The 22,986-nt window shown below is 39.6% G+C and overlaps 1 protein-coding gene across 21 annotated transcripts in view; it reads right to left on the bottom strand.

Moving 5' to 3' along the window:
- The window catches only part of DTNA (dystrobrevin alpha), a 245,090-nt gene that overhangs the window by 103,238 nt on the left and 118,866 nt on the right, over window positions 1–22,986 (bottom strand). For all 21 annotated transcript variants that reach the window (XM_019797940.2, XM_019797941.2, XM_011222883.3 and 18 more), the window contains 2 exons: window positions 16,854–16,921; window positions 6,307–6,387 (listed from right to left, as the gene is read on the bottom strand). In XM_019797940.2, the coding sequence (XP_019653499.1) occupies window positions 6,307–6,387; window positions 16,854–16,920 (148 nt within the window). In that variant the 5' untranslated portion in view covers window position 16,921. The remainder of the gene's footprint in view (window positions 1–6,306; window positions 6,388–16,853; window positions 16,922–22,986) is intronic.

The following is a 22,986-nucleotide window of genomic DNA, read 5'->3' as shown; positions in this document are numbered from 1 at the left end:
ACAGATAAAGGACTGGTATCCAAGATCTACAAAGAACTTCTCAAACTCAATACATGAGAAACAAATAAACAAATCATAAAATGGGCAGAAGATATGAACAGACACTTTTCCAATGAAGACATACAAATGGCTAACAGACACATTACAAGGTGTCTCGAATGAGTTTATGTTCAGTCACCACCAACTTCCCCCCAGGGAGTTTTTTAGGAATGTTGGATTTTAGTGCAATGCTTTTCTCTTTATTCTAAACAAGCGTTTCATCAGGAGTGAAAATATGTATCAAAATCACTTGGAGCACAGATAATTATGCTCCAAGGATTTGCCATCTGCCACTTATTTCCCTAACTGAACATTCCTGCTCTTCCTTCTGACTCCTTGACAGGAAAGATGCCTATCCCTCTCCTTCAGACACATCTCTTTTTGGGGGATCTGTTTCTGTCACCTGAGTTTTCCCCTTAAACTTTATTTTTTTCACTCAAGGATCTATATGTCATTATCTGGAAAACAGACTGCTGGGCAGTCTGATAGGTGGAGTCCTAACATGTCCTCTTCCTCTTCACACCTCCCCCCACCCCAGATTCCTGGTCCTCAGTGTTGACATACCTTCTCCATTGTTGAATCAAACACTAATTTGGGTACTGCTGTGAAGGTATTTTGCAGATGTAATGAAGGTCTCAAATCAGTTGACCTTAAGATAGGGAGATATTCTGGGTAAGACTGACCTAATTACCTAAGTCCTTTTTTTTTTTTTTTACTTTTATTTTTTAAAGATTTTATTTATTTGAGAGAGAGAGAGGGAGAGAGAGAGAGAGAGCATGAGCAGGGTGAGGGCAGAGGGAGAAGCAGACTCCTCACTGAGCAGGGAGCCTGATGTATATGGGGCGCCATGCAGGGCTCGATCCCGGAACTCCAAGATCATGACTTGCACCAAAGGCAGACGCTTAACCAACTAAGCCACCCAGGCACCCCTACATAAGTCTTTTAAAAGTGGAGAATTTTCTCTGGCTGATCACAGAAGAGGAGGAAGTCAAAGAGACCCACTCTGCCTGGCATGGAAGGAGAAGCAAACATGTGACAAGGAATGCAGGTGGTTTGTAGGAACTGGGAGTAGTCCCCAGCTGACTGCCAACAAGGAATGGAGACCTCAACCCTTCAACCATGAGGAAATGAATTCTGCCAATAGCCAGTTCACTCTGAAGAGAGCTGTGAGCCCCAGATGAGAACCACAGACCCTGGGAGACTCTAGGCTGAGAATCCAGTCACGCTGTGTTTGATTTCTGACCTACAGAAACTATAAGATAGTAAATATGTGTTGTTTTAAGTTGCTAAGTGTGGGGGTAATTTGTTATGTAATGATAGAAAGTGAACACAGGCAGCCTAAAATCCACATACTTAAAAATATGGCAGAGAGAAGGAATATGCTGGTACATCAACTTGAATAAAAGTTGAACGGGATATTAGTATTTATTTCAAAAAAAAGCATATCTAGGGGCGCCTGGGTGGCTCAGTCAGTTAAGTGTCTGCCTTCTGCTCAGGTCTTGATCCTGGGGTCCTGGAATCAAACCCTGAGTCAGGTTCCCTGCTCAGCAGGGAGTCTGCTTCTCCCTCTCTCTACCCCTCCTCCCTGCTCGTGTTCACTCTCTTTCTCTCTAAGATAAATGAATAAAATCTTAAAAAAAACATATGTGAAGACTACTCCTGAAAGCATACGATTAGTCACTTGGCTGGTGAAAAATGCATCTAGTGGAGCCTATTCATTCACTCATAAGAGAATATTCATTCCAGACCCACCACATATCTAGCACTCACATGGGTTAATTTCACAGTGACAGAGAAGCCATTAGGTAAACAGGTGTCTGTGGGGTTTTTTTTTTTTTTTTTGGTTCTAGAAACCCTGAAAGAAGTTTAGAGCTATTAAAGGCAAAAAGCACATGTTCTAACTTTATAACTAGATGAGTAATACTTATATTTCTTTTATTAAAGGGAAGATATTTTAGAAACTCTGAAAGCTCAAATATATACCTTTCCTCCTCTTTTCCTTTTAAGCAAAATTTTAACCAAATTGTAGTTGATATGAGTGACAGAAAGAAAATTCAGGCTGTGACCAGAACTAAAGGAAGGTGCCTCCTTACTTTTGTTCCCTTTATTAAACATGAGGGATTCAGGATTTCTGATTTATTTCTCTTGTTCCCTTTTATTGTTCATGAACTTAAGGCTGCATTCCATTGACTCCAAAGTAATTTCTGAAAAAAGATCTGCTGACATTACAAGGTATCTGGATCATTAACCATGTCAGTGCTGACCGAGGAAATAATGTTCTGGAAGAAAATAGTTATTTGTTTAAAACAAAGGCTGAGACGTTGCCATTGCACACATCCTTATAGATGGCATATAGGGTATTTATTTTTCTGGGAAGTTCTCAGGAAACCTGGAAGCTAAAGGGAACGCTGTTGATTAGAAAGCAGAATTAGGAATATTGTGTGTATTCTCCCCATTCTGTCCTATTCCTCCTAGAAAATAAAATTCCCAACTTGGTGTCCCTTGATTTTTAGGGGCACCCATCCCTTTGTTCCGTTAGGGAATGTGCTAGTCATGACATGGGGAGGGAGGTTATGACAGGGTACAAAAACAAATGGTAAGGGGAAGAAGCTGACTTGAAAAATAGATCCCATGGTGAAGGTCAAAGGAATAAAGAATCTTTTGCTTGAAAAAAAGAAAAGATGGTTTCTTACAATTTTTCTTTTACAACAGAGGTTGGTAAATGTCTTCTTTGTGTGTGGACAGTGGGGCACTACCAGATTACATGGTAATATTATGTAGATATTATGCTGGCATATATATAATAACAGAGAAAACAAATTTACACAACATTTTTCTGATGAAATTAAAAATATAATAATGGAGGGCATTTTTTTTTTCAATGCTTGTTTACCAATGAGAAGATTGGAATTGGCGCAGGAGAAGGATAACATTTTGCTTAACTGGGATTATAAGTAGTGTTCCCTATTTTAAAATTATTACAAATATTCATCTGTAAAAACTCCTATTTCACCGTCTACACAAAAGTAGGTGCCGAGCTGCATTTAATGTGCAAGCCACAATTTTCTGGTCTCTTCTATAGGGTCTTTTTTCGTTCCTGATAAGCAGTCACTTTCAGCTTCCATCAGGAATTGCATTAGAGGGAATGAACATGAATGTCGGTGATAGGGATCAGCGCTCTATATAGGAAACCATAAAGAGAGTAGGCAAGGGCTGTGGGGACAGAAATACAGGGAATTAACTAACACTTTTCATGTCTGAATTTAGATAAAAAACAAATCTCTTAAAAGTCTATATACTCCATGCTATATCCAGACAATGTTTTTTTCCTAGGTGATGACAGGTTTTTATGTTTTTCCCCCTCTACTACGTAGTTTTTAAGCTTAGTTTTGTTAATACGCAAAATCAATATTACCTGTAAATGAGGTCTGGACCTAAAAATAACCCGTTCTCCATTAAGGTCCATCGATTGCTATGAAGTAAACGCTATGGAAGAATTTCCAATAAAGCAAGGTACTCACAAATACATTACCTGGATTTTGTTTTCTTATTTCTTTTATTGTAGAGTAAAACTTCATTATAACCTACCATAATTTATGGTGGATTAGGTTTTATTGCAGACAAAAAGGACCTTCCTCAAATACAGGGGTGTACATTCAACGTTGACTAACATTATGTCACATAAATACCAGTGTCCTGGTTATCTGAAAAAGAAGGCTCTACCTTTAAGATAAAAGAGACTCAGCTGTGTTAGCATCTTGCAAACTCCTTAACATCACAACTGGGAGATTTGTTGTCAGGAAGGAAAACCCAGTAAACCCATATCGTACTTGCATTTAACGCTTCTGCTCAAGGTAGAAACAATTTTAAAAAATCAACTTAATTTTAGCAGAGCACTCAAAACCTGCTTGTTTCTCTTCCTTAAGCCTTACTTTTGTATAGTTTGTAGAGAATGTAATATTTTCCTCCTACACTTGATCTTAGCCAAAAGGCGGAGCAGTGATTTTTTTCATCAAATAGATGAAGTTTTTTGGGCATAACACTTCTCTGTGTCATGTACACTAATTCTCTAAGAATCAGGCTAGATGTCTTCTTCTCTAGGAAATTCCTTTTACTGGCCCTCACGCCCGGACAGGGCACCACCTCCTTGTGCTCCCACAACACCATGCCCATATTCCTACCATTACATTTCCATACTGTGATAGGAGTCTGTTTAAAATTCCATCTAGTCTGACCCAGTTAGACTTTGGGCAACTTTAAGGCAGATATCACATCTTATTCACATCGCTCTAGTCCAGGCACCTAAGCACAGTGCCGAACACACAGTAGGAGCGCGTTATAAGCTTTCGAAATTAAAAGGTTAAGTGAATGGATGCACTGAGAGACAGCTAGACAAGTATGAAAGTTCTAGTTTCCCCCAGGGATGGACTAGTGCTGTTTTCCTCACTGCTTTCCAAGGGGGTCAGTGTGACTATGACATGATTCTGGATGTCAGATAAGGATGAGGAGCAGAAAAGAACAGGAAGAGGAAAAGGAGATGCCCAAGAATGAGAAAGGGCCATTACCTGTGAGCAGGAGGAATGCGATGTGCCCAGGGTTGCTGGAGCTAGTTAGGGCCTTTGTAATGTTGGCTGCAGAGGTGGCTGCCAAATCACTGCTTCTTCTTTTCTTCTCTCTCTGCCGTCCTTCCTTTTCTTTATTGTTTATTTACTTTTTAGTTCATCCCTACCATTTTGTGACCCGTTTTTGCAATTCCCTATCTCTGCTGAATGGACCTGAGGAATCCTGCTTGGCAAAGCTCTATGGGGTCAGAACCCCCCTCCCTGCTCCTTCTCCTCTCACTTCCAACCTGAGGGCCACTGAGTGGTGATGAGGAAAGAAAGTACGAGGATCCTATCACTTTTTCATTGCTGAATATGTGGAGATTTTTCCGTTGGTTTGAATACGGGTGGTGGGGTTGGGTGGGGTGAAAAGTCTTTGTTCAGTGGGAACCTCTTCCTTATCCTTTAATACCAGCCCTCGAAAGACCTTTTATAGACCCCTCAGTGCCCAGGGCTGCAAGGACATCCATCGATTCCTTCCCACATCTGCAGCATTCTTCTCATTGCCTCCCCCCCTTTTTTTTTTTTTTTTTTTTGATGAGTTTAGCTTCTCATAAGGGGTCTAACATGTCTTTGATATCTGGCCAACCAGTTTTTACCCCCTTCTCCTCTTGCCCCAAATTTCAGCTTCATTTCTAACCACTGAAGCCGAGGAATAAGCTATAAATGAGCAACTAGAAGCCTAGCTACACACTGTCTGCCCACCCCCATAGTCATGATCTGGGGAGCCTGGGGTGGGGGCTGGCCTGCCCAGGGCCCCACAGAACATCTGCTGGAGACTCCGGGAGGGTAGAGGTGTGGAAATGGTTGGTTTCCACATTTACCATGTCTAAGCCCTAGTGCCACTTATGCAAAAATTGTGTGTACACACTTAGGAGAACATTATGATTTTCATTTTTCTAATCCATCCAATACTAATTAGAAAACGAGAACAGTTATTAATTTTTACAGCAGTCAGTTTTCAAAAAAAAAAGAGTAAGTTCACACACATGAACTATGAGGCAACTTTTCTTTCCAGAAAATGGATGTGAAGATACGATGGGAGCAGCGATGCGGCAGGCAAAGCAAACGGCTCTCTGTGATTAGTGACCTAGTGGCTGCTGACATTGTAAAATTTGGCAACAAGTTGAAGCAAGTCCCTTTGTTTCTTCAACTATTATTGCCTCTTTTCCTGCTGTGGTCTGCTGTAGGCAAATGTAGTTAATACTCTGATACAAAGGGCACATTTTGTTGCTTCGGAAAGAAACTTCTGTGCTTTCCAGGTGCTTGTGAACATTTTTCTATACTTGTAAGGGAAACACAAATATAAAGAGGACTTAATAATATTTGATGTTTTAAAAGTGTGTGGAAACCATTCTGATGTCACTGCATGGACAACACCAAGGCAAGAGAAGGGAAGAGAAGAAAAATAGCCATCCGGATTTAAACCATCCCAAGGACGGGATTTCGTACACACCCAGAGGCGCATCCATTTCAATTCGTGAGCAGTTAAGAGCAATGAAGCCTCAGATCGTCTCTCTACCATTTGTGTATTGTGATACTCTTCACTGTTGTGTAAACATATTTTTATCAACACTTACAAGACAACCATTTTTAATAAACAAAGTAACAAATGTCAACGGTAGGATTCGGGAGGGTAATTAGTCCAAACAGCTGGCATACTTACAGTTGCATTTCTTCTGAACAAACCTAAGCTTGCATGCTGTTCTGTAGGTGGAGAGTCGGATACGATCCAGATCTTGAGCCCCTGGTGGGGGGAGAAACGTACACATATGGTATGCCATGTGTGTGGAAAGGGATTTATAAGATTTATAAAGAAAACAATAGGTATTATAACCCATTCACTTAATTTTATTTTTATTTTTATTAGAATACAAATATAACTTTCAGACTTGGAAAGGTCTGCCTCATATCCCTCAGGTTCTAGGGGAAGAGAGCACACGTAGCCAACACGTTGGTTGTCAACCACGTTCGTGGGGCGAGGAACACGGCCTCAGCCCTCTGATGTCTGCCACGTCTGAGAACAGTCTGCTCGAGCTGTGGCTTGAAACAGCAAGGCGGCAGAAGTATCAACCGTTTTAAATGCACTGTGATTGGTCATCAGAATGTGGCTGTGAGGTGAGAACTCGTTGAATGTGGAGAATCTTTTCTGTGGGAGCTTAGGTCAGCTGCTTTTATTTATTTTTATTTTTTTAAATTTATAAGATTATTTATTTATTTGAGAGAGAGACAGAGAGGGAGGGAGAGATCATGAGCAGGGGGAGGGGCAGAAGGAGTGGAAGAAGCAGACTCCCCACTGAGTGCAGGGTGGGGGGGGGGCTTGATTCCAGGATCCCGTGATCATGAGCACAGGCAGATGCTTCACCGACTGAACCACCCAGGTGCTCAGGTCAATTGCTTTTAGAAACCTCAGTTTTCTCATCTGGAAGTTGGGGATGATGATAATACTACTGCTTATTTCACAGAATTATGAGGCAGATGCGTGACTACACCAAAGCACAGAGAACACTGCCTGGCGCATAGTTTGTGCTGTGTATTCGTTAGTATTACTGGTGCGTATCCTGCAAACCTTCCTGTCAGCCCCAGACAAGACTCCTTTCTAAAAACAACCACTACTCTTTCTTATACTGTGGCTTCCCATTCCTCTCTAAAGAGAGGAACACAGTCCCCATATGCTTGACCTACCTTCCTCATTCTACACTTGTACTCAAGAATCCAGCATGGCTTCTACAGCTCACCAGGTCTGAATGTTCTGCTGAGAATCTAAGGCCCTCTGTGTGTTCTTTCCATGCTACCAACCCAGTAATATTTCCTACGACTCTCTACCCAGAACCCCTGCCAGGCTCGGGCTGGTGTCCTCACAACGCCCTGCGGATGGGCTGCTTGCTACATCCACACCGGAGTTCCTGATGATCCCCCTACACTTTTCTGAATGAGCTGATCTCTAGACTGTGTCTAGAACATAGCAGATTTTCAACAAATGTCTGCTCTTCTCTGATTCCAAATATTTGGCTTTCTTTAAGCCCATGTTTATGGTTCATAGCAGATATAAAGGCACAGAGCTGTATTTTGACATGTGTTGAACTTTACTAGTAAAAGTGCTACATAAATGCTTCAAAATAGAATAGTTAGGGTAGAAAGTAAATGAACTGGCCTAGAAATAATTACATTAGGAGGCCAATTAAGTGCTTTCCTAATGAAACTCGGAATGAATTAGCAAGTGTCCTACACTGAGAGCATTCAGCATTCCCTTGAATCAAACTGATCTCTTTGGATTCATTTAAAAATGATATCAATATTCCTATTACTTTATAGTTTTATGAGGCAGTTCATTAAACATTCATTCTCATGAGAGTGTATTACTTGACAAACAGGCTCATTGACACTGAGTGCTTGGACGATCAAAGAGATAGGTAGGGCCTACCCTCACCCAATGTAGGAATTCTCTTAGACGTGCTCTCAAGAGACGGACATGTAGACAATGGCCATATATGATTATTTTCAATGATAGGGATGACTATAACTTAGTAAAAACAAATGAGCTTAAGTCAGTAAGCCTTAATCTTTCATTTCCCAGTTGTGTGAACTTTGACAAGTTTTTACTTGGTATCTGAATTCTTCATGTATATGGGGATAACAATATCAGCTTTACCAGCTGGTAATGTCTGAGGCTTACACCTAGTGAGCACTGATAGCAGGTGGGACTTCTTAAAAGGTTTCTTACACCATTTCTGAGCAACAATAAGTGATAGAAATTTCTTTTTTATATTTGAGCTTTAATTTGCCTCCTGATAAGTTCAATCCATTTGATCTAATTTCCTTGCTAGAAACACATAATCTTTTCTTCCTGCCACTTGATACTTCATTTCTCACACATTGGGAAACAGCTATCACAATCATGACTAGCATCTTCATTACCATCTGAAGATTATCTACAAATGTTCTATCATCATGGAGTTTAAAGTTTAGCTGGGATCGTAACTTCTTGACCCTTTAGATTGGAGAGGTTCAATTCCACAGCCATTTCAAGCACAATGTCTACCACAGAGGGAGGCACGCAATAGGGCTTCCATACCTGCATGTTGCTATCATTATTGTCATTATCATCGGACATGGCTTTGAGACCTTTATCCATTCTAGTCTTCCTGCTCTATGGCTGGCTCATATCTCCTCGAAATGAGATACGTAAACTTAACCCAAATGTCACAGTTATTGCCTCGCCTGTATAGAATATATAGAAAGCAATCATTACCACCTTTGATAAGGACACTTACTAATGCAATTAAAAAAATGGCTCATTCTTCTGGCTCTTTTCATTAAAAAGCGCATTTTAAAAAATCATATGTACCTACATCTGATCAGATCTTTTCTGTTTTCTGTTTAAATGCTCATTTGGAGGCTAAAGGTAGGACTTCATATTTATTTGGTTAGTTTCTATTAATTTTTAGCTCATGCTTGTAACCGTTCTAAAAATTTTGATTTTGCCACTGGCATTTCAAAGGGACTTCCCAGTTTACAATAATTCTGTAAATCTGAAAGGCTCCTATGGAACATGAACTCTCTAGGGTGCTGGATAACCAGAGACGGAGAGACTATCAGAAGTGCCTGAATGCTAACTCTGCCTTTTCCCCTGGATGAAGATGCATTTTTATTGATGCTGAGCTTGGCTCAACAATCAAGAGAGTCTCAATATCTGTAAATAAGTCTTTAAAAGAAGACATTAGGGACATAGATTATTTGTGTAAGTTCTGGAAGAATAATGATAAGCCCCAGTTATAAAAGGGCTGTGATGTCGCACACAATTAAATGTCTTAGTTCCAGCAAGACTGTATCCTCCAGGGGCAGAAACCGTGGCTCCTCGGCACCTCCTTCTCATAGAGGTCCTGGGGCAATTCGGCAAAGGTGCATCTCTCCTGTACGTGGTCAAGAGGGGCACAGAGATGATGCTTAGGGACAGGAGACTGACCGTGTTCCCTGCCCTATCACGATGTTGACTTAACTGACCCTCTGTTTTGTTCAAGAGTCAGGAACGGGTCTGAGGGTCTCTTGATGTTTCCTATTTGTATAAGTTCTTCCTGGCTGAGGATGTAAGCCCTGAATATCAGACAGGATGTGGTGAGCAATGAAACTTAGCTTTTCAGACATGAGCTTTCCACACCACCTTGAACAGACAATGTAAGTGGCAACCACAGGATCCATATGGTGCTGGGACCCAAAAGAGCTGAGCTGAGACATGCTGCACCAGCTCTTGCTTTGTTTATCCAACTTGTTTAAAATAAATGTATTTGTCCCTGCCCCAGTAAACCATAAACTTAATTCATTTTTACACGTGTGGTCTCTTCTCGGAAGTCTACAAATTCGTAGCCTGCCCTGGGAGTAGTTGCATGTCTTCTGTGTCCAAGTCATTGGTTAAAACCAAGGACATGACCAGGGCCACAAATAAACTCTTCTAGTATGCTACTAGAGGCTGTCCTCCTCCAAGCTGATTGACCCATTACTTATTCCTGCAGACATGGTCACACCACCACCTATAAATCTACCTAATTGTAGTGATTCAGCTCACATTTCTCTAACACACACACAACGTAAGAGACTTTGCCAGTATCTTGCTGAAATTAAGGTTCATTTTTATGCTATAGTATTTTCCTGAGCTGGCAGTCTAGGAAAAAAGGGAAATTATTAAAGGGAATAATTTTTATAATAATAATAGTTATATACAATAATTTAATTTAATAATTATTTAATAATTTATTAAATTTTATTTAATAATTAAAATAAATGCACATTATGAATTATAATTATAATTCTTATTAAATAAATACTATTTAATATAAATATCATTTAATGTTATTTAATAATTTAAATTTTAAAATAATTTATTAAATTATTTAATAATTATTTAATGATTTACTATTATTATTAAAAAGGGAAATTAGCTGACTTAATTCCTTTATAAAAAAGATACAATTGAATAAATGAATAAAGAAGTCAGTAGAGCAATCTTTGTTCTTAGCATGTTGAAATATCTAGGATTAACATTATATTTATCCCGTGATCTGAAAAAGAAAATCCATCTTATCATAAAACCTATCAGTTCATACCTTAGACTCTCAGGAATCTATATTCTTCCTTTTTAATAGAAAATGGGTATAGCAAAAAAAATGAGTGTAGTATTTCCCTATTTTTTGTTTTTTGCAATGTCCTTTTCATTATTTCTGAAAAAAGTGGATGGTAATTTTTCTTTTAGTATTACATCACTGGGATATAATTCTTTAAAACATGTAGATTCAATTCATTTAAATAATATATTCGATTTTCTTTGTAATAATAGAGAGAGACCTGGAGGTAAATAATTAAGGGTGGAGATGAATATTGTTTTCTAGTCTTATGTATCTGTTTGAAACTTTTCATAATAAAAATGTAAAGCTAATTCACTTAAGGCAACTTGATGCCCTTGTACCATCTCCTCAAATCTCTCATACCCATGTCATACTTGGAAGAAAGTGATAAAGACAAAAGCAAAGACGCAGTTAAGAAATTCTGACTGATCACAGGGGCACCTGGGTGGCTCAGTCAGTTAAGTGTCCCCCTCTTGATTTTGGCTCAGGTCATGATCTCAGGATTGTGAGATGAAGCCCTGTGTCTGGTTCCGCGTTGCCCCTCGCTCCCCTTCCTCTCTCTTAAAAAAAAACAACAAATTCTGATTGATCACACTGTTATATTCTACAACTCCTGTTTTTCCTCTCTTTTGTTCTTCCTTCCAAGATTTTTCTCCTCTCTTCCTCTCTGTCCTTCCTTCTCTCATTCTCTCCCTCCCTTCCTCCCTCCTACCTTCTTTCTTTCTTTTTCTCCATTTATCCGACTATCTTTTATCCAACCAACCAACCTTACCTAATTTTTGGCTTTCATTTTATTACATTCTGAATAGTTTCACACAATTCACGTATATTTTGTGTTTCATGTTTTGATAGCTCATTATAAAGCCTTTGGTATAGTTATTCAGATAATTAAATATCTCATTCATTTTTCAAGTTCACTCAACAAATATTTACAGAATTAACATGAAGGCTACGAACTTTGTGCCTGAACTCTTCCATGCTTGCTGATTGACTGGATTTGTGTGTGTGTAAGAAAGAGAGAGAGAGAGAGATTGAGAAAAGAGTTTGGAGGTCAAGAATAATGCTCAAATTTCTACCTTAGGACACTCAGTGGGATGGGGAGGCCCTCACTGGGCTAAGGTACAAATATGGAGGAATAGGTTTGTAGGTGGGGGAATGAAGAGCTCAGTTTTGGGCTTACAGAGATTGAGGTGCTTGTGGGAGGTCCAAATGGAGATATCAGTGGCAGTTGGATATACAGATAGATAACTCCTGACTATGGAATACATTGCCAGAATCATTAACAAATATATAAAATGCAGCAATTTGTCTTCATGGGGCAAGACAGAATATTTATCCAAGAGGAGACTCTGCATATAATCAGGGGCACTTAGTGGAATTAATGGTGAGCCCACCTCAAGCTCCTTCATTAGTAGAAACCTTGATAGTGAGGGAGCAAGGCCAGAAGGGACACGGAGTTTATATACTGACTATTCTGGATAAGCTGGTTTATGAGAATGCGGGATGTGGCTTTGAAGGACTCCTCAAAACTTGTGAGCCATAACAATGATGGTGAAGCCTTGAGAGAAAGTAAAGTTATAAACGGAGGGAACTGATCAAGAACAAAACTTTGGTAAAATCTGGCTTCAGGGTGTCTGGAAGGTGCGAAGAGACAGAAAAAGAGAAGCAGAGTGGTCAAAAAAAGCAGAAGAGCAGACTAGAGTGGTGAAGTAAGAGACTATTTCCAGGATGGTGACCCATGGTATTAACATCTTAAAGAAGATGAGGAGCAAGTGAAAATAGTCACTGTACCCACCATGACAGATAGGGTGTGTGGTGGGCTCCTGGTAGCAGTCTCATTCATGGCATGTTCCTGAATCTTTGAAATCAATTTTCCTAAAAGTCATAGTGTGTGTTGTAAAATCATACTTTAGGTTTCATTCCAAGTACCCACGTGCTGCCTGTAGTCAACTTTCTGAAGAACTATCTGCCTTTGAACAATTCAAGTGTTTGTTGAGTACCAACATTTGCCTCTTTTTGGTTTTCCATCCCTCCTCTGCTTAAAGCCAGTGGTATCACTCTGATTTCTCCTTAGGACCTTCTTTATCTTGGTAGGTAGTCTTCCAAGTTCTGAAAGAATGTTTTCCAATCACTCTCCTCTGATTAAAACCTACCTATCCTGTGCCCTGTAGGCTTTTAAACCAACATTTATTCAACATCTAAGGTGAATGATTTTGAAGGTAAAGGTCTATGGTTTGTCCTTAGGAGACGTTCACAACAGTGAGTGACATGTTCATAAGTAAGCGTCATATAAGGCAGAGTGACGTCCTCTGAGAGCAGAAACACAGAGGTGATTTAATTCCAAGAACAAACAATTTATTCTGCTAAAAGCCAATCTGATAAACTTACTTGAGCTGATAAACTTATCTGATGGCTGAAAAGCCAAGGTGAGGATGACATTTACCTTTAACTAGCCTTTTTGGTTTTAATCTAAGGTACTAAATAAACTGATAATTAGGGCATTCTACTGAAGGGAAATTTTGGTTAAGGGCAACTTGTCTAGAATTTCTTTAATCAAAGTTGATGGCCACAGGGTTAGTGTTTTGTTCTGTTTTTAACATAAGGCTAGTCATTTTTTGCTTATTTGTGAGTCCATGCTACCCTTAATTTCACTTCTTTACCATTTCTTCTTGCTTCTGCTGCTTGTGGTTAGGAGCTCAGAGTAGATGTTTAACGCAGATGTGCTGTAATCCCCTGAATTTGTCTAAATTTCTTATCAGTTGTTCTTCTTATCAATTATTATTCTCTGTTCTTTGTGTCCTCTGTTCTTTGGTCTTACCGTTCCCTCAGCCTGACTCAACTTCAGACAGGCTTCATCCTGACCCAAGGCCTCTGACCCTCGTTTCTTCTGGGCATTTACTTTAGAAAACTTGTCATTGTAAATTCTTTGCCCCATTTTGAAGTAATCTTCCAGCCTCTTGCTAGTTTTACAGCCCAGGAATATCTTTCTTAAGGAGGACATGGGAGCCAAACCTTTGAAATACAATCATTGAAGGAGATCTCTGATTCTCTGTTGGAGGATAGAAGCCTGACTTTCTAATTGGGACAATTAGCAAACACAACTGATCCCCTTCCCCACGAATCTTCAAGACTTCTGCACTAGCTCACGCCAGTACTTAAAAACCCTCCTGCCTTCCAGGGAGTTGAGTTCAATCTCTGCTTTCTCTTGGAATAGGTCCTGACTGCATTCCAATAATCTGGAATAAAGTCTTCCCTGCCTTAACCCTTTCACATGCAATTTTTCTTTGGCATTTGTAATTTCCAAAACAAAGACTCTCTTTGGCACTTTCTTTTGCTGTTTAAAAAAAAAATTCTAGAAAATACTTAGCTGACAGCATTTATGATTTCCTCCTTCTTTTTTAGCTCCCTCACAGATTCCTGGGGGAACTTACTTTCCAAGGCCTGATATCAGTCTTCCCTGATAATAAGTTTCCTTGTCTTTGTGTGTGTGTGTGTGTGTGTCCTGCTGATAGAGCTGCTGGGGTAACCCATATATTTTTCAACTATTTAACACATTCTCAAGGAGATCACCTTTCTCTTTTATATGACAGACTACCTATCAACGTCAATTCTTCCTTTGAAATCAGCCAGTTGTCTTACTGGGCAGAATCCCACTTACTGTGGTCATGTCCTACTTAGTGTCGATCTAAATAGGATGCTTACAAAAGCATTGTTAAGGTCAGATCTATTTTCCCACTTTTGGACAACATCTGAGTCTATTATTTAGCATACCCAAGGAAGAAAGACACACATTCGTGTGGCTTGACTAACTATTCTGGTCACTAATCAGAACTCATAAAATGATTTAATAAAGTACATGGCATCCCGGAGAACTTTCTATGAAAAGATAGTTACAATTTGGGAAATGAATGCATGATTTTGCTATATGTCTCTCATTTGAAAAATTCAGAGCTTTTCTGTTTCTGTGGCTACAAAACTTATGTCAATCACCCTTTGATTTGGACAACTTTAACTCAGAAGACATTTGTGACATATGTATTTGTGCCAAGGACTGTGCCAGGTGCAGAAGGAACTGGGGCGGTGTACTTAAATTTGGATAAGTATTTACAAAATCATGAAATAAGCACAATTTGTAATTCTTGCAGTGTGTTGACTGATATATCTTTAATGTTACAAGGATAAATTCAAAGATTTCCCCCAAGACTTTACTGCTTTGTTATGTTAAATATTTATAAATTTTTCTTTTTCTGACAAAACACTGGCCCATGATGTATGGGGCTCCGACTTTCAGTCAAAGAATCTATGGTATGGGAAGACACCTGTGCTGGCCTGCATTTTGTGGAGATGGGCAGAGGTAATTAGGTTCCTTCCTTGGTTAGATTTGTATCAACGAAGGGCACAATTCCAGGTGGCTAGCCATGCCGGAAGTGAAGATACAGGACCAAATATGGCTGAGGAAATTGGAAGGTCATGGCTGCAACTCTCTCAGGCACTTTAGACATGTCTCTGAAAGTGGAAAAAGCGAGCAGCATGATTGAGATTCCTCACATCAATTTTAATTTTCTTTCCTTTTTGTTAGTTCTAACACTGTCTTGGTGCCTCCAGATGACTGGGAAATGATAAAGAAAAATCTGAATCTTATTATCTGGGACTTTCCTTTATCTGCTCCCGACCCTCATTCTTGCCACATCAGTTCCAGTCTTCAGTAGAAACCTAATTTTGTCTACCGCCTTCTCAGAGAGAAAGGCTTACAACTCACTCCTGCTCATCCTTATTCCTTATGCAGGGAAGGAGAGATAAAAAGACAATAAGAGAATTGTACTTTTTTCTTTCTAAGATTGAATTTGAGATGTGTGCCCCCCACCGCGACAAGTTCCTCTTCTTTATGAATAAGAAATAATGGTCTGTGGGGCTCCTGGGTGGCTCAGTTTGTTAAGTGTCAGACTCTCGATTTCAGCTCAGGTCATCATCTCAGGGTCATGAGATTGAGCCCCAAGTTGGGCTCCGTGTTGAGCATGGAGCCTGCTTGAGTTTCTCTCTCCCTCTCCCTCTGCCCCACCACCCCCACTCGTGCATGCTCTATTTCCCTCTAAAAAAAAAAAAAAAGGAAAAAAAAGAAAAAGAAACAATGGTCTATAATGGAGACACTACCAACCAATTTCTTACATGGCAACCAGGCATTTACATAAATCAATAACCTTTATTTAATGGATTCTCCACTGAGGTAAGTAAATATAGTTTTGGTTTGGTTTCCCTCATGTAGCAGGTTACCTCCAAGCTCTCGCTCTCTCTTTTTTTTTTTTTAAGATTTATTTACTTATTTTACAGAGAGAGGGTGCACATGAGTAGGGGGTAGGGGCAGAAGGAGAGGGAGGGGCAGAAGGAGAGAGAGGGAGAGAGTGTTTCAAGCTGACTCCCTGTCCAGTGTGGAGCCCAACTCAGAGCTCAGTCCTAGGACCCTAAGATCATGACCTGAGCCAAAACCAAGAGTCCGATGCTTAAATGACGAGCCACGCAGGGCAGGCGCCGCGTCTCCAAACTCTTTTTAACTTTATTTTCCTTTTCACTTTTTAGGAACTGGTTTGTGGGACAGATTGTGCCCCTCTCCATAAAGTCCAAATGACAGTGTATAGTTTGGCCTGGTGATCACGCTTGATTCTTCTTTCCCGTAGGAACATATATACCATTTTGCAGCTAAAACATTCAATAATTCATTTCACAGACTATATCTAGTGCCTACAATATGCCAGACACAGCGATATTGTGGGGACATGACACAGATTTTAAAATTTAGTGGACTGTATTTGTGCCAGCACTAACTAGTGTTTATCAAGGGTCCGTGTATATACGTACATTTGGCTCTCCGAAACTTTTCCCTCCATAGAAAATATACAGTCTAGTAACAAATTATGATGATTCGCTAATTTCACTCTTACCTAATAGGAAACAAAATTGCCCAAAGGCACATTTTATACAAGGAATTTAGGATTTTAAGGAAAAGTACAAATGCCATAAGGATTAAGTGGTTACCTCCATTCTTTCTGTGAGTATTCAATGGAAACTACAGGGTGTTCCTTAAAAGTTCTTTACTTACTCATCTCTGCAAACAGCTGTCTTCTTTCTGCCATGGTATTTCCTCTTTTCCCACTATCTTCAATCATTCTAGGAGACAAAATGGTTACAGTGTTATTACCTCATGCTAATGAGGCAGCCATTTCTATGTAAACACACTTGCTGTAGTTATACCACAGAGACAAACTATTTATTTATTTATTTATTTATTTATTTATTTATTTATTTATTTATTTTTTTAAAGGTTTTATTTATTTATTTGACAGAGATAGAGACAGCCAGCGAGAGAGGGACACAAGCAGGGGGAGTGGGAGAGGAAGAAGCAGGCTCACAGCGGAGGAGCCTGACGTGGGGCTCGATCCCACAACGCCAGGATCACGCCCTGAGCCGAAGGCAGACGCCCAACCGCTGTGCCACCCAGGCGCCCCGAGACAAACTATTTAAAACTGTGTGTTTAAAAAGTGTAGCTTTACTTTCACTAATTTAAATCACCGTACATATTTTTCCATACACAGTGTTGTTGTAATTGTTATAGGGAGTATAAAATTTTTATTTTCTAACATAAAAATAACTACAATAGCAGATGACCTTGTGCCAAACTGAATACAAGCACCCACCATCTGTCAGGTGGCTCATTTCACATATAGCTTCCCTTTCCATTTTGGGGAAATACCTATGAAGAACAGAGAGCGGATATTACAGATTCCATTCAACAAATGATGAGATTGAGAATCTCATGAGACTTACTGAAGTGAATGGTGAAAACATTTGGACTCCAAGACCAGTTTGCCTTCCCCATATTCTGCTACAGGATGTCCCTGGGCACCCCAAACCCTAGTTTGGCTGCAGTTTATTTTCTAAATATTGATCTCTAAGTTGAGTGTTTAGAATCTGCAACAGTTTTTCCATGCATAATAATTTCATGCAAGGTGGTTAGGCTCACATCTCTCTACTTAACCATACTACTGCTTGCGGGAATCATTTAAAAAGTACTATGAAAACGCCAACAGATAAAACAGAGAATAAAAAAATATTTTAAAAAATTAAAATTTTACTTGAGGAGAAAGAAGATAATGAGAAAGTTAATGGAAATGCTGTTTTAGCCTGATAGAGGATTTCGGGCTAAATTTTAAGGGTTTTATAGGTTGATGGAGTTGATTTTTTATTGTATCTAATTAAACTTTTGAAAAACTAGTTTCTCCTCTCCTACACGCATGTACATATACACATATACCACCGTGTTCTGATTCTCAGGCGCAGTAAACAGAAGGCATAGCTGATCTTTTTGCCTGTCTTTCAATGGACTCCGCTCTTTCTCAAATATGGTTCTCTGTCTATACTATTTTTTGGTCCGGATTCCCCTCTCCCTGTGCCTGGCTAACTTGCAATAACAGCTCTTAGTTTAGGTGGATATTGCTCTGAAATCCTCCCTCATTCTATGATTGGCTGGGTTTGGTGCCTTTCCTCTGAGCCTCCACAGCCCGCTATCCCTTTCTCTCAATCCTGAAAATTCACTTAACAAATCTTTATGGAGTGCCTTCTGTACTCCAGGAACCAAATTAAGTTCTAGGTATACAACAGTGATCAAGTCTCAATTCCTACCCCCCAGGAGCTTACACTCTAGTCAGGGAGAAACAAAAGCATAGAAGCAATGAAATCACAACGAACTAATCATAGCCAAAGAAGTGGAAAGATATGTGAGTGTGAGAGACATTGACCACCTGGGGGAAAAATTAACAGAACTAAGTTGCAGAAGACTGCTGAAAAGATAATGGAGTTGTGTACAAAATAACTCACCTAAGGGTGAAAGAAAATATTGGTGGTGAAAACCAATGTGATGCCAGTTATTCTGGTCAAAGATCCTCACCAGTTGTTTCTAGGAGTGAAGGATTATTTGCCTACTGCCAGGAAGGGAAAGAAGGGCATGGAACAATAGCCTTGGTTTACAGAGTTTAGGGAAGGGTACATTCCCGTTCAGGATGGATGATGATGTATCCAGGGTCTGGCCTAAATAATACCTGGAAAAGAGTAGGGTTATTAATGAAGTGTCTTCAATTTGGTAACAATTCAGTGCTGAACATAGTCAAGTACTTTCTTTTTATGATTTTAAATACGCAGGTGTGGTTGGTATATAGAGATCACACCCTTTCTTAATTCACAGAAACCCATCTCCTTTACTCCAGACAGAGGAAGTTGGTAGATAATAATCTGACATTCACAAAATAGTCTGGATACAGCTTCCAATTTTTATTTCAAGAGCTTAGAAGTGGTGTCGAAGCAATGGAGAGATAGGGGATAGAACCAGTGATACGTTCCTGCATCTGTCTGTATGTTGGAATGAGATGAAAAGAACTGTTAAAAATAAATCACAAAGGATGGCAGGCTGGAAAGCTCTGATTGAAAATTTCAGGGAAGGAAAGACTAGCCCCCAAACCCACAGCACTTCCTGCCTGATCCCCTCAATTGGTAGCGTTTGTGACATCTCTTTTCTAGTTAACTTCTTGTGTGTCTTTCTGTAAGGTGTTTGAGGGCAGTGACTTCAGATATTTTAAATTCTTCACAGTGCCTAGCAAGCTCCAAATGATATATCCAGTTAGTATTTATTGAAAAAAAATGAATTAAATAAAAAAAATAGAGGAGAGAAGAGGAAAGAACAGTAAGAGCTAAGTTTGCTCTCCATGAAATGGACTTTTAATTATATTTCCCCAAACTGACTCATGGAAGAGTTCAATTCAGATTGTACTAGTTTCAGAAATTAATTATTTGAAATGAGGGAGACTAATTTATATCTATTATAATCTAGGACCATACATTTTAAAGCAAAATCTTGTCTTATGAAACAGAAGTTAAAATAGATGCAAACTACATTGATGTCACCATTTGGGCTATTCATCATCATTTTGTGGTTAACTCATAAAAGAACCATAATTAGTTACATAATAGGAATTAATTCTCACCTCTAAGTAAAATGTGTACCTTATAAGGATAAGAAGGAAAAACTCCGTAGTGTGAAATAATAGAAAGCATGGAATATAAGTACAAATATAAAAGGGAAAAAACACATTTCTCATTTTACCCCTCAAGTTTCCAGGGAAGCAGCACTATTAGATAAAATTGAGAACACACATTTATTACCCATTGATTGTAGTCATATAGTAAAAAGGGAAGGCATGCTAGTTTACTGCTTACATGGATTCAATGGAGGGACTGATGGACAGAATCAGTTCATGAATCAAACAGGCAAGGAGCACCACCGTGGGCTCCTTAGTTTCCAATTTAACTCTGATCAGGGGGACTTGAGATATATAACACTTGACTTTCTTCTCAGAAGGAATGAAGAGCAAAACTTTCGGTAGCGGAAGGTGGGAGGGTTTTTGCAGAGAGCAATTTTGCTTCTGAAATTGTCACGAAGCTCTGCTTTTCATGAATTTCAGTATTACAACAGCTGCCCAAAGTCATATGGAGGAGATGAAGGGGAAAAGAACCCATCTGTGACAATACTAATGTCACAAGGTGTATGGCTCACCAACAGGCCTAATTTGGTGAGTTTCTGTTACTCCTTCATGTAGACAAGATGCTTGCAGCCTTAGAATTTACCAGATTGCATAAATGTCAAAATAGCAAAAGGAACTAACAGGTGATGAATAAGTGATGAACCCCATTAAGTAATTTCCTTTACTAGGGTTCAGTCCCATGAATTATGCAGGGTGTGCGTTGTTTTCACTTATGAGAATCTATCCATTTCATTTACTGAAGAAATATTTATAAGGTAGCTATAACTTGTCAGATACTCTGTTAGTTTCTTAAGATCCAAAGATGAATAAGACATGATCCTTGCTTTTAAGAAGCTCACAGTTTAAAGGAGAAACAAATTATTCCAAATGAGAATTGTATTTGGTGTAATATGTACAATAATAAAAATAGGTATTACTAAATATAGCAGTTTACTTCTGGGAAATCTGAGGGAGGCATCCAAGGGTGACTCTGGAACAGAGTTTATAGGACAAACAAGAATTTTCCAGATAGAAATGAGTGGAGAAAAGGTAATCAGAGTTAGAGGTAATCATGGAAAAAACATGGAGCTTTAATGAGAATATACGGGAACTGGGAATAGTTCAGTATTGCTGAGTGCAAGTGTGAGTAGAGAAGCCAGAACAGGCATCAGATCTAGAAGGTCTATTCTTCATGTCTAAACAGTGTAGGGCTTTCCAGAAGACCGGATGCCACCCATGGTTAAGTAGGAAACTGTTGAGTACAGATTTAGGTTTTGGCAAGGCGACTCCAGCATATTGAGTGGAGGAAAGTTCAGGTAGGTAGGAGGGTAGGGAATGGGAACACATGATTAAGGGAAGAGTCCAGTTTGCTGGAAACTTCTGTGATTCAGGAGCAAGCATATTATGTCTCATGCTAAAGGACTGATTTGAGATTCAAGGCGCATGTAATGGGACTTGGTGATTTGCGGTCCCCATGAAGAATGCTGGAGGAGGGCAACTCAGCCTCTGCTCTCCCACACCACTTCACACGTTGGGGAAAGCAATCTGCTGCAGTAATGACTTCCTAGAAAGTGGGTTCATCAAGTCACCTTCTTCCAGCATTGTCATCAAAGGGGGCCACAAAACTGGACAGGGAGGGCTCCTGCTCTCTGCCGTTATTTATGGGGGACAGATGAAATAACAGAGTAGAACAGTGAGGGAATCAGCAAGAAATAAAGAGTAAATCAAAATACAGGGCACAGAGTGTTAGAAGAAATGTGAATTGTGTTTTGGCATAGTGAGGATAAGTTCACATTGAAACAGCACATTCCTGAGTTACTTCCTTCATGACACTTCTTTAATCCAACATCACCCATACTAAACACACATTTCTATGCCACATGACATAAGAAGTTTTAAAATCCTAAACTAATGGTGTCTTACACTTGTATAACTTTCGGAAGATTATAAAATGCTTCTCTCCCCTGTGACCTTGTGACGAATTTGGGGAGGTATTATTATTCCCCAGTTATAGCTGAAGAACTTGGGACTCAGGCAGATAAAAAAATGTTACCCAAAAATACATTTTCTGGCAGGGAAGACATTTAATCCATTTTTTTTGTTTTTAATTTTTAAATTCCTAGGCTGGTATGAATTCTAATCGCCAGTAATCTTACTCCAGCTGCCATTGTTCAATACAATTTAAGATTTCCTGAAACTAGTAAGTGAAAAGAAGTTGCTAGAACTTGGTGGTTGATAAGCCAAGAGGAGATGGACGGCAAGGGCCCACAGCCCTCTCAAATTGCAGAAGAGATTCCTTCGTGTGCCACTCCCTAACGGAATCCTACTATTCTAAAACATTGTTATACTGGAAAGAAACATGGAGATGAAAATGATTCCCAGCGTCCAGACTGATGTAAACCCAGACACGTAGAAACACAACTCACACACTGGTTCACATTCTCACGTTTTAAATCCACAAAAGCTGACAATGTTTTCAGAAACATCTGGCCCTGCTTTGCCTCTGCTCCCTTTGAGCAAACCCTGAAGACCTGCAGACTCTGTGCTTAGTAGGACGAGCCTGTTTCCAGGCTTTATTTTCCTCTGCTTTGCTCCAGGTGGATGACAGGAGGGTGCTGGGTTTGGCAATCACCGGGCCCTGCCATCCCCCAAGTTAATAACTGCAGTGAAGGCCATTTCAAGCTTCTTTCCTCCTTTAATTGATTTATTGGTGGCATATAAATGCCTGTTTCCATTTCTGTTAATGAAAGAGGCCTCTGATATGACTTTCTCAGATTTACATTCTCGTCCTCATCTTTGGCAATATAATAAAAAAAGTATTCAGAGCTCTTTCCCGAGGCAAAGTATAATTGCACTTGCTTTTACTTCCCAGTCCTTTATCAAGATGAGCCCCTGTAAGTAGGAAAATGCTGTTACTAAAATAAATGGCTATAATGGGTTTCGGATTTCTTTTACTTTGAATGTCATCTTCTGCTCTTGGAACTTGGGTCTTGTGATTGGGGGACGCGAGGTATGAGCTCACTATTTTAGTATGCTGACCACCTGGATGCGTTATGAGGGATTTGATCTCCCCTCCAAAGTACCAACCATAGTCGTACTCGGCTATGACTGCCCATCACACGAGCCTGGAGACCTTGTCAAAATGCAAATACCTGGATCTAC

This window comes from Ailuropoda melanoleuca, chromosome 14, assembly GCF_002007445.2.
Source record: "Ailuropoda melanoleuca isolate Jingjing chromosome 14, ASM200744v2, whole genome shotgun sequence".
NCBI lineage: Eukaryota > Metazoa > Chordata > Mammalia > Carnivora > Ursidae > Ailuropoda > Ailuropoda melanoleuca.
This window is presented reverse-complemented; position numbering and strand designations above follow the sequence as displayed.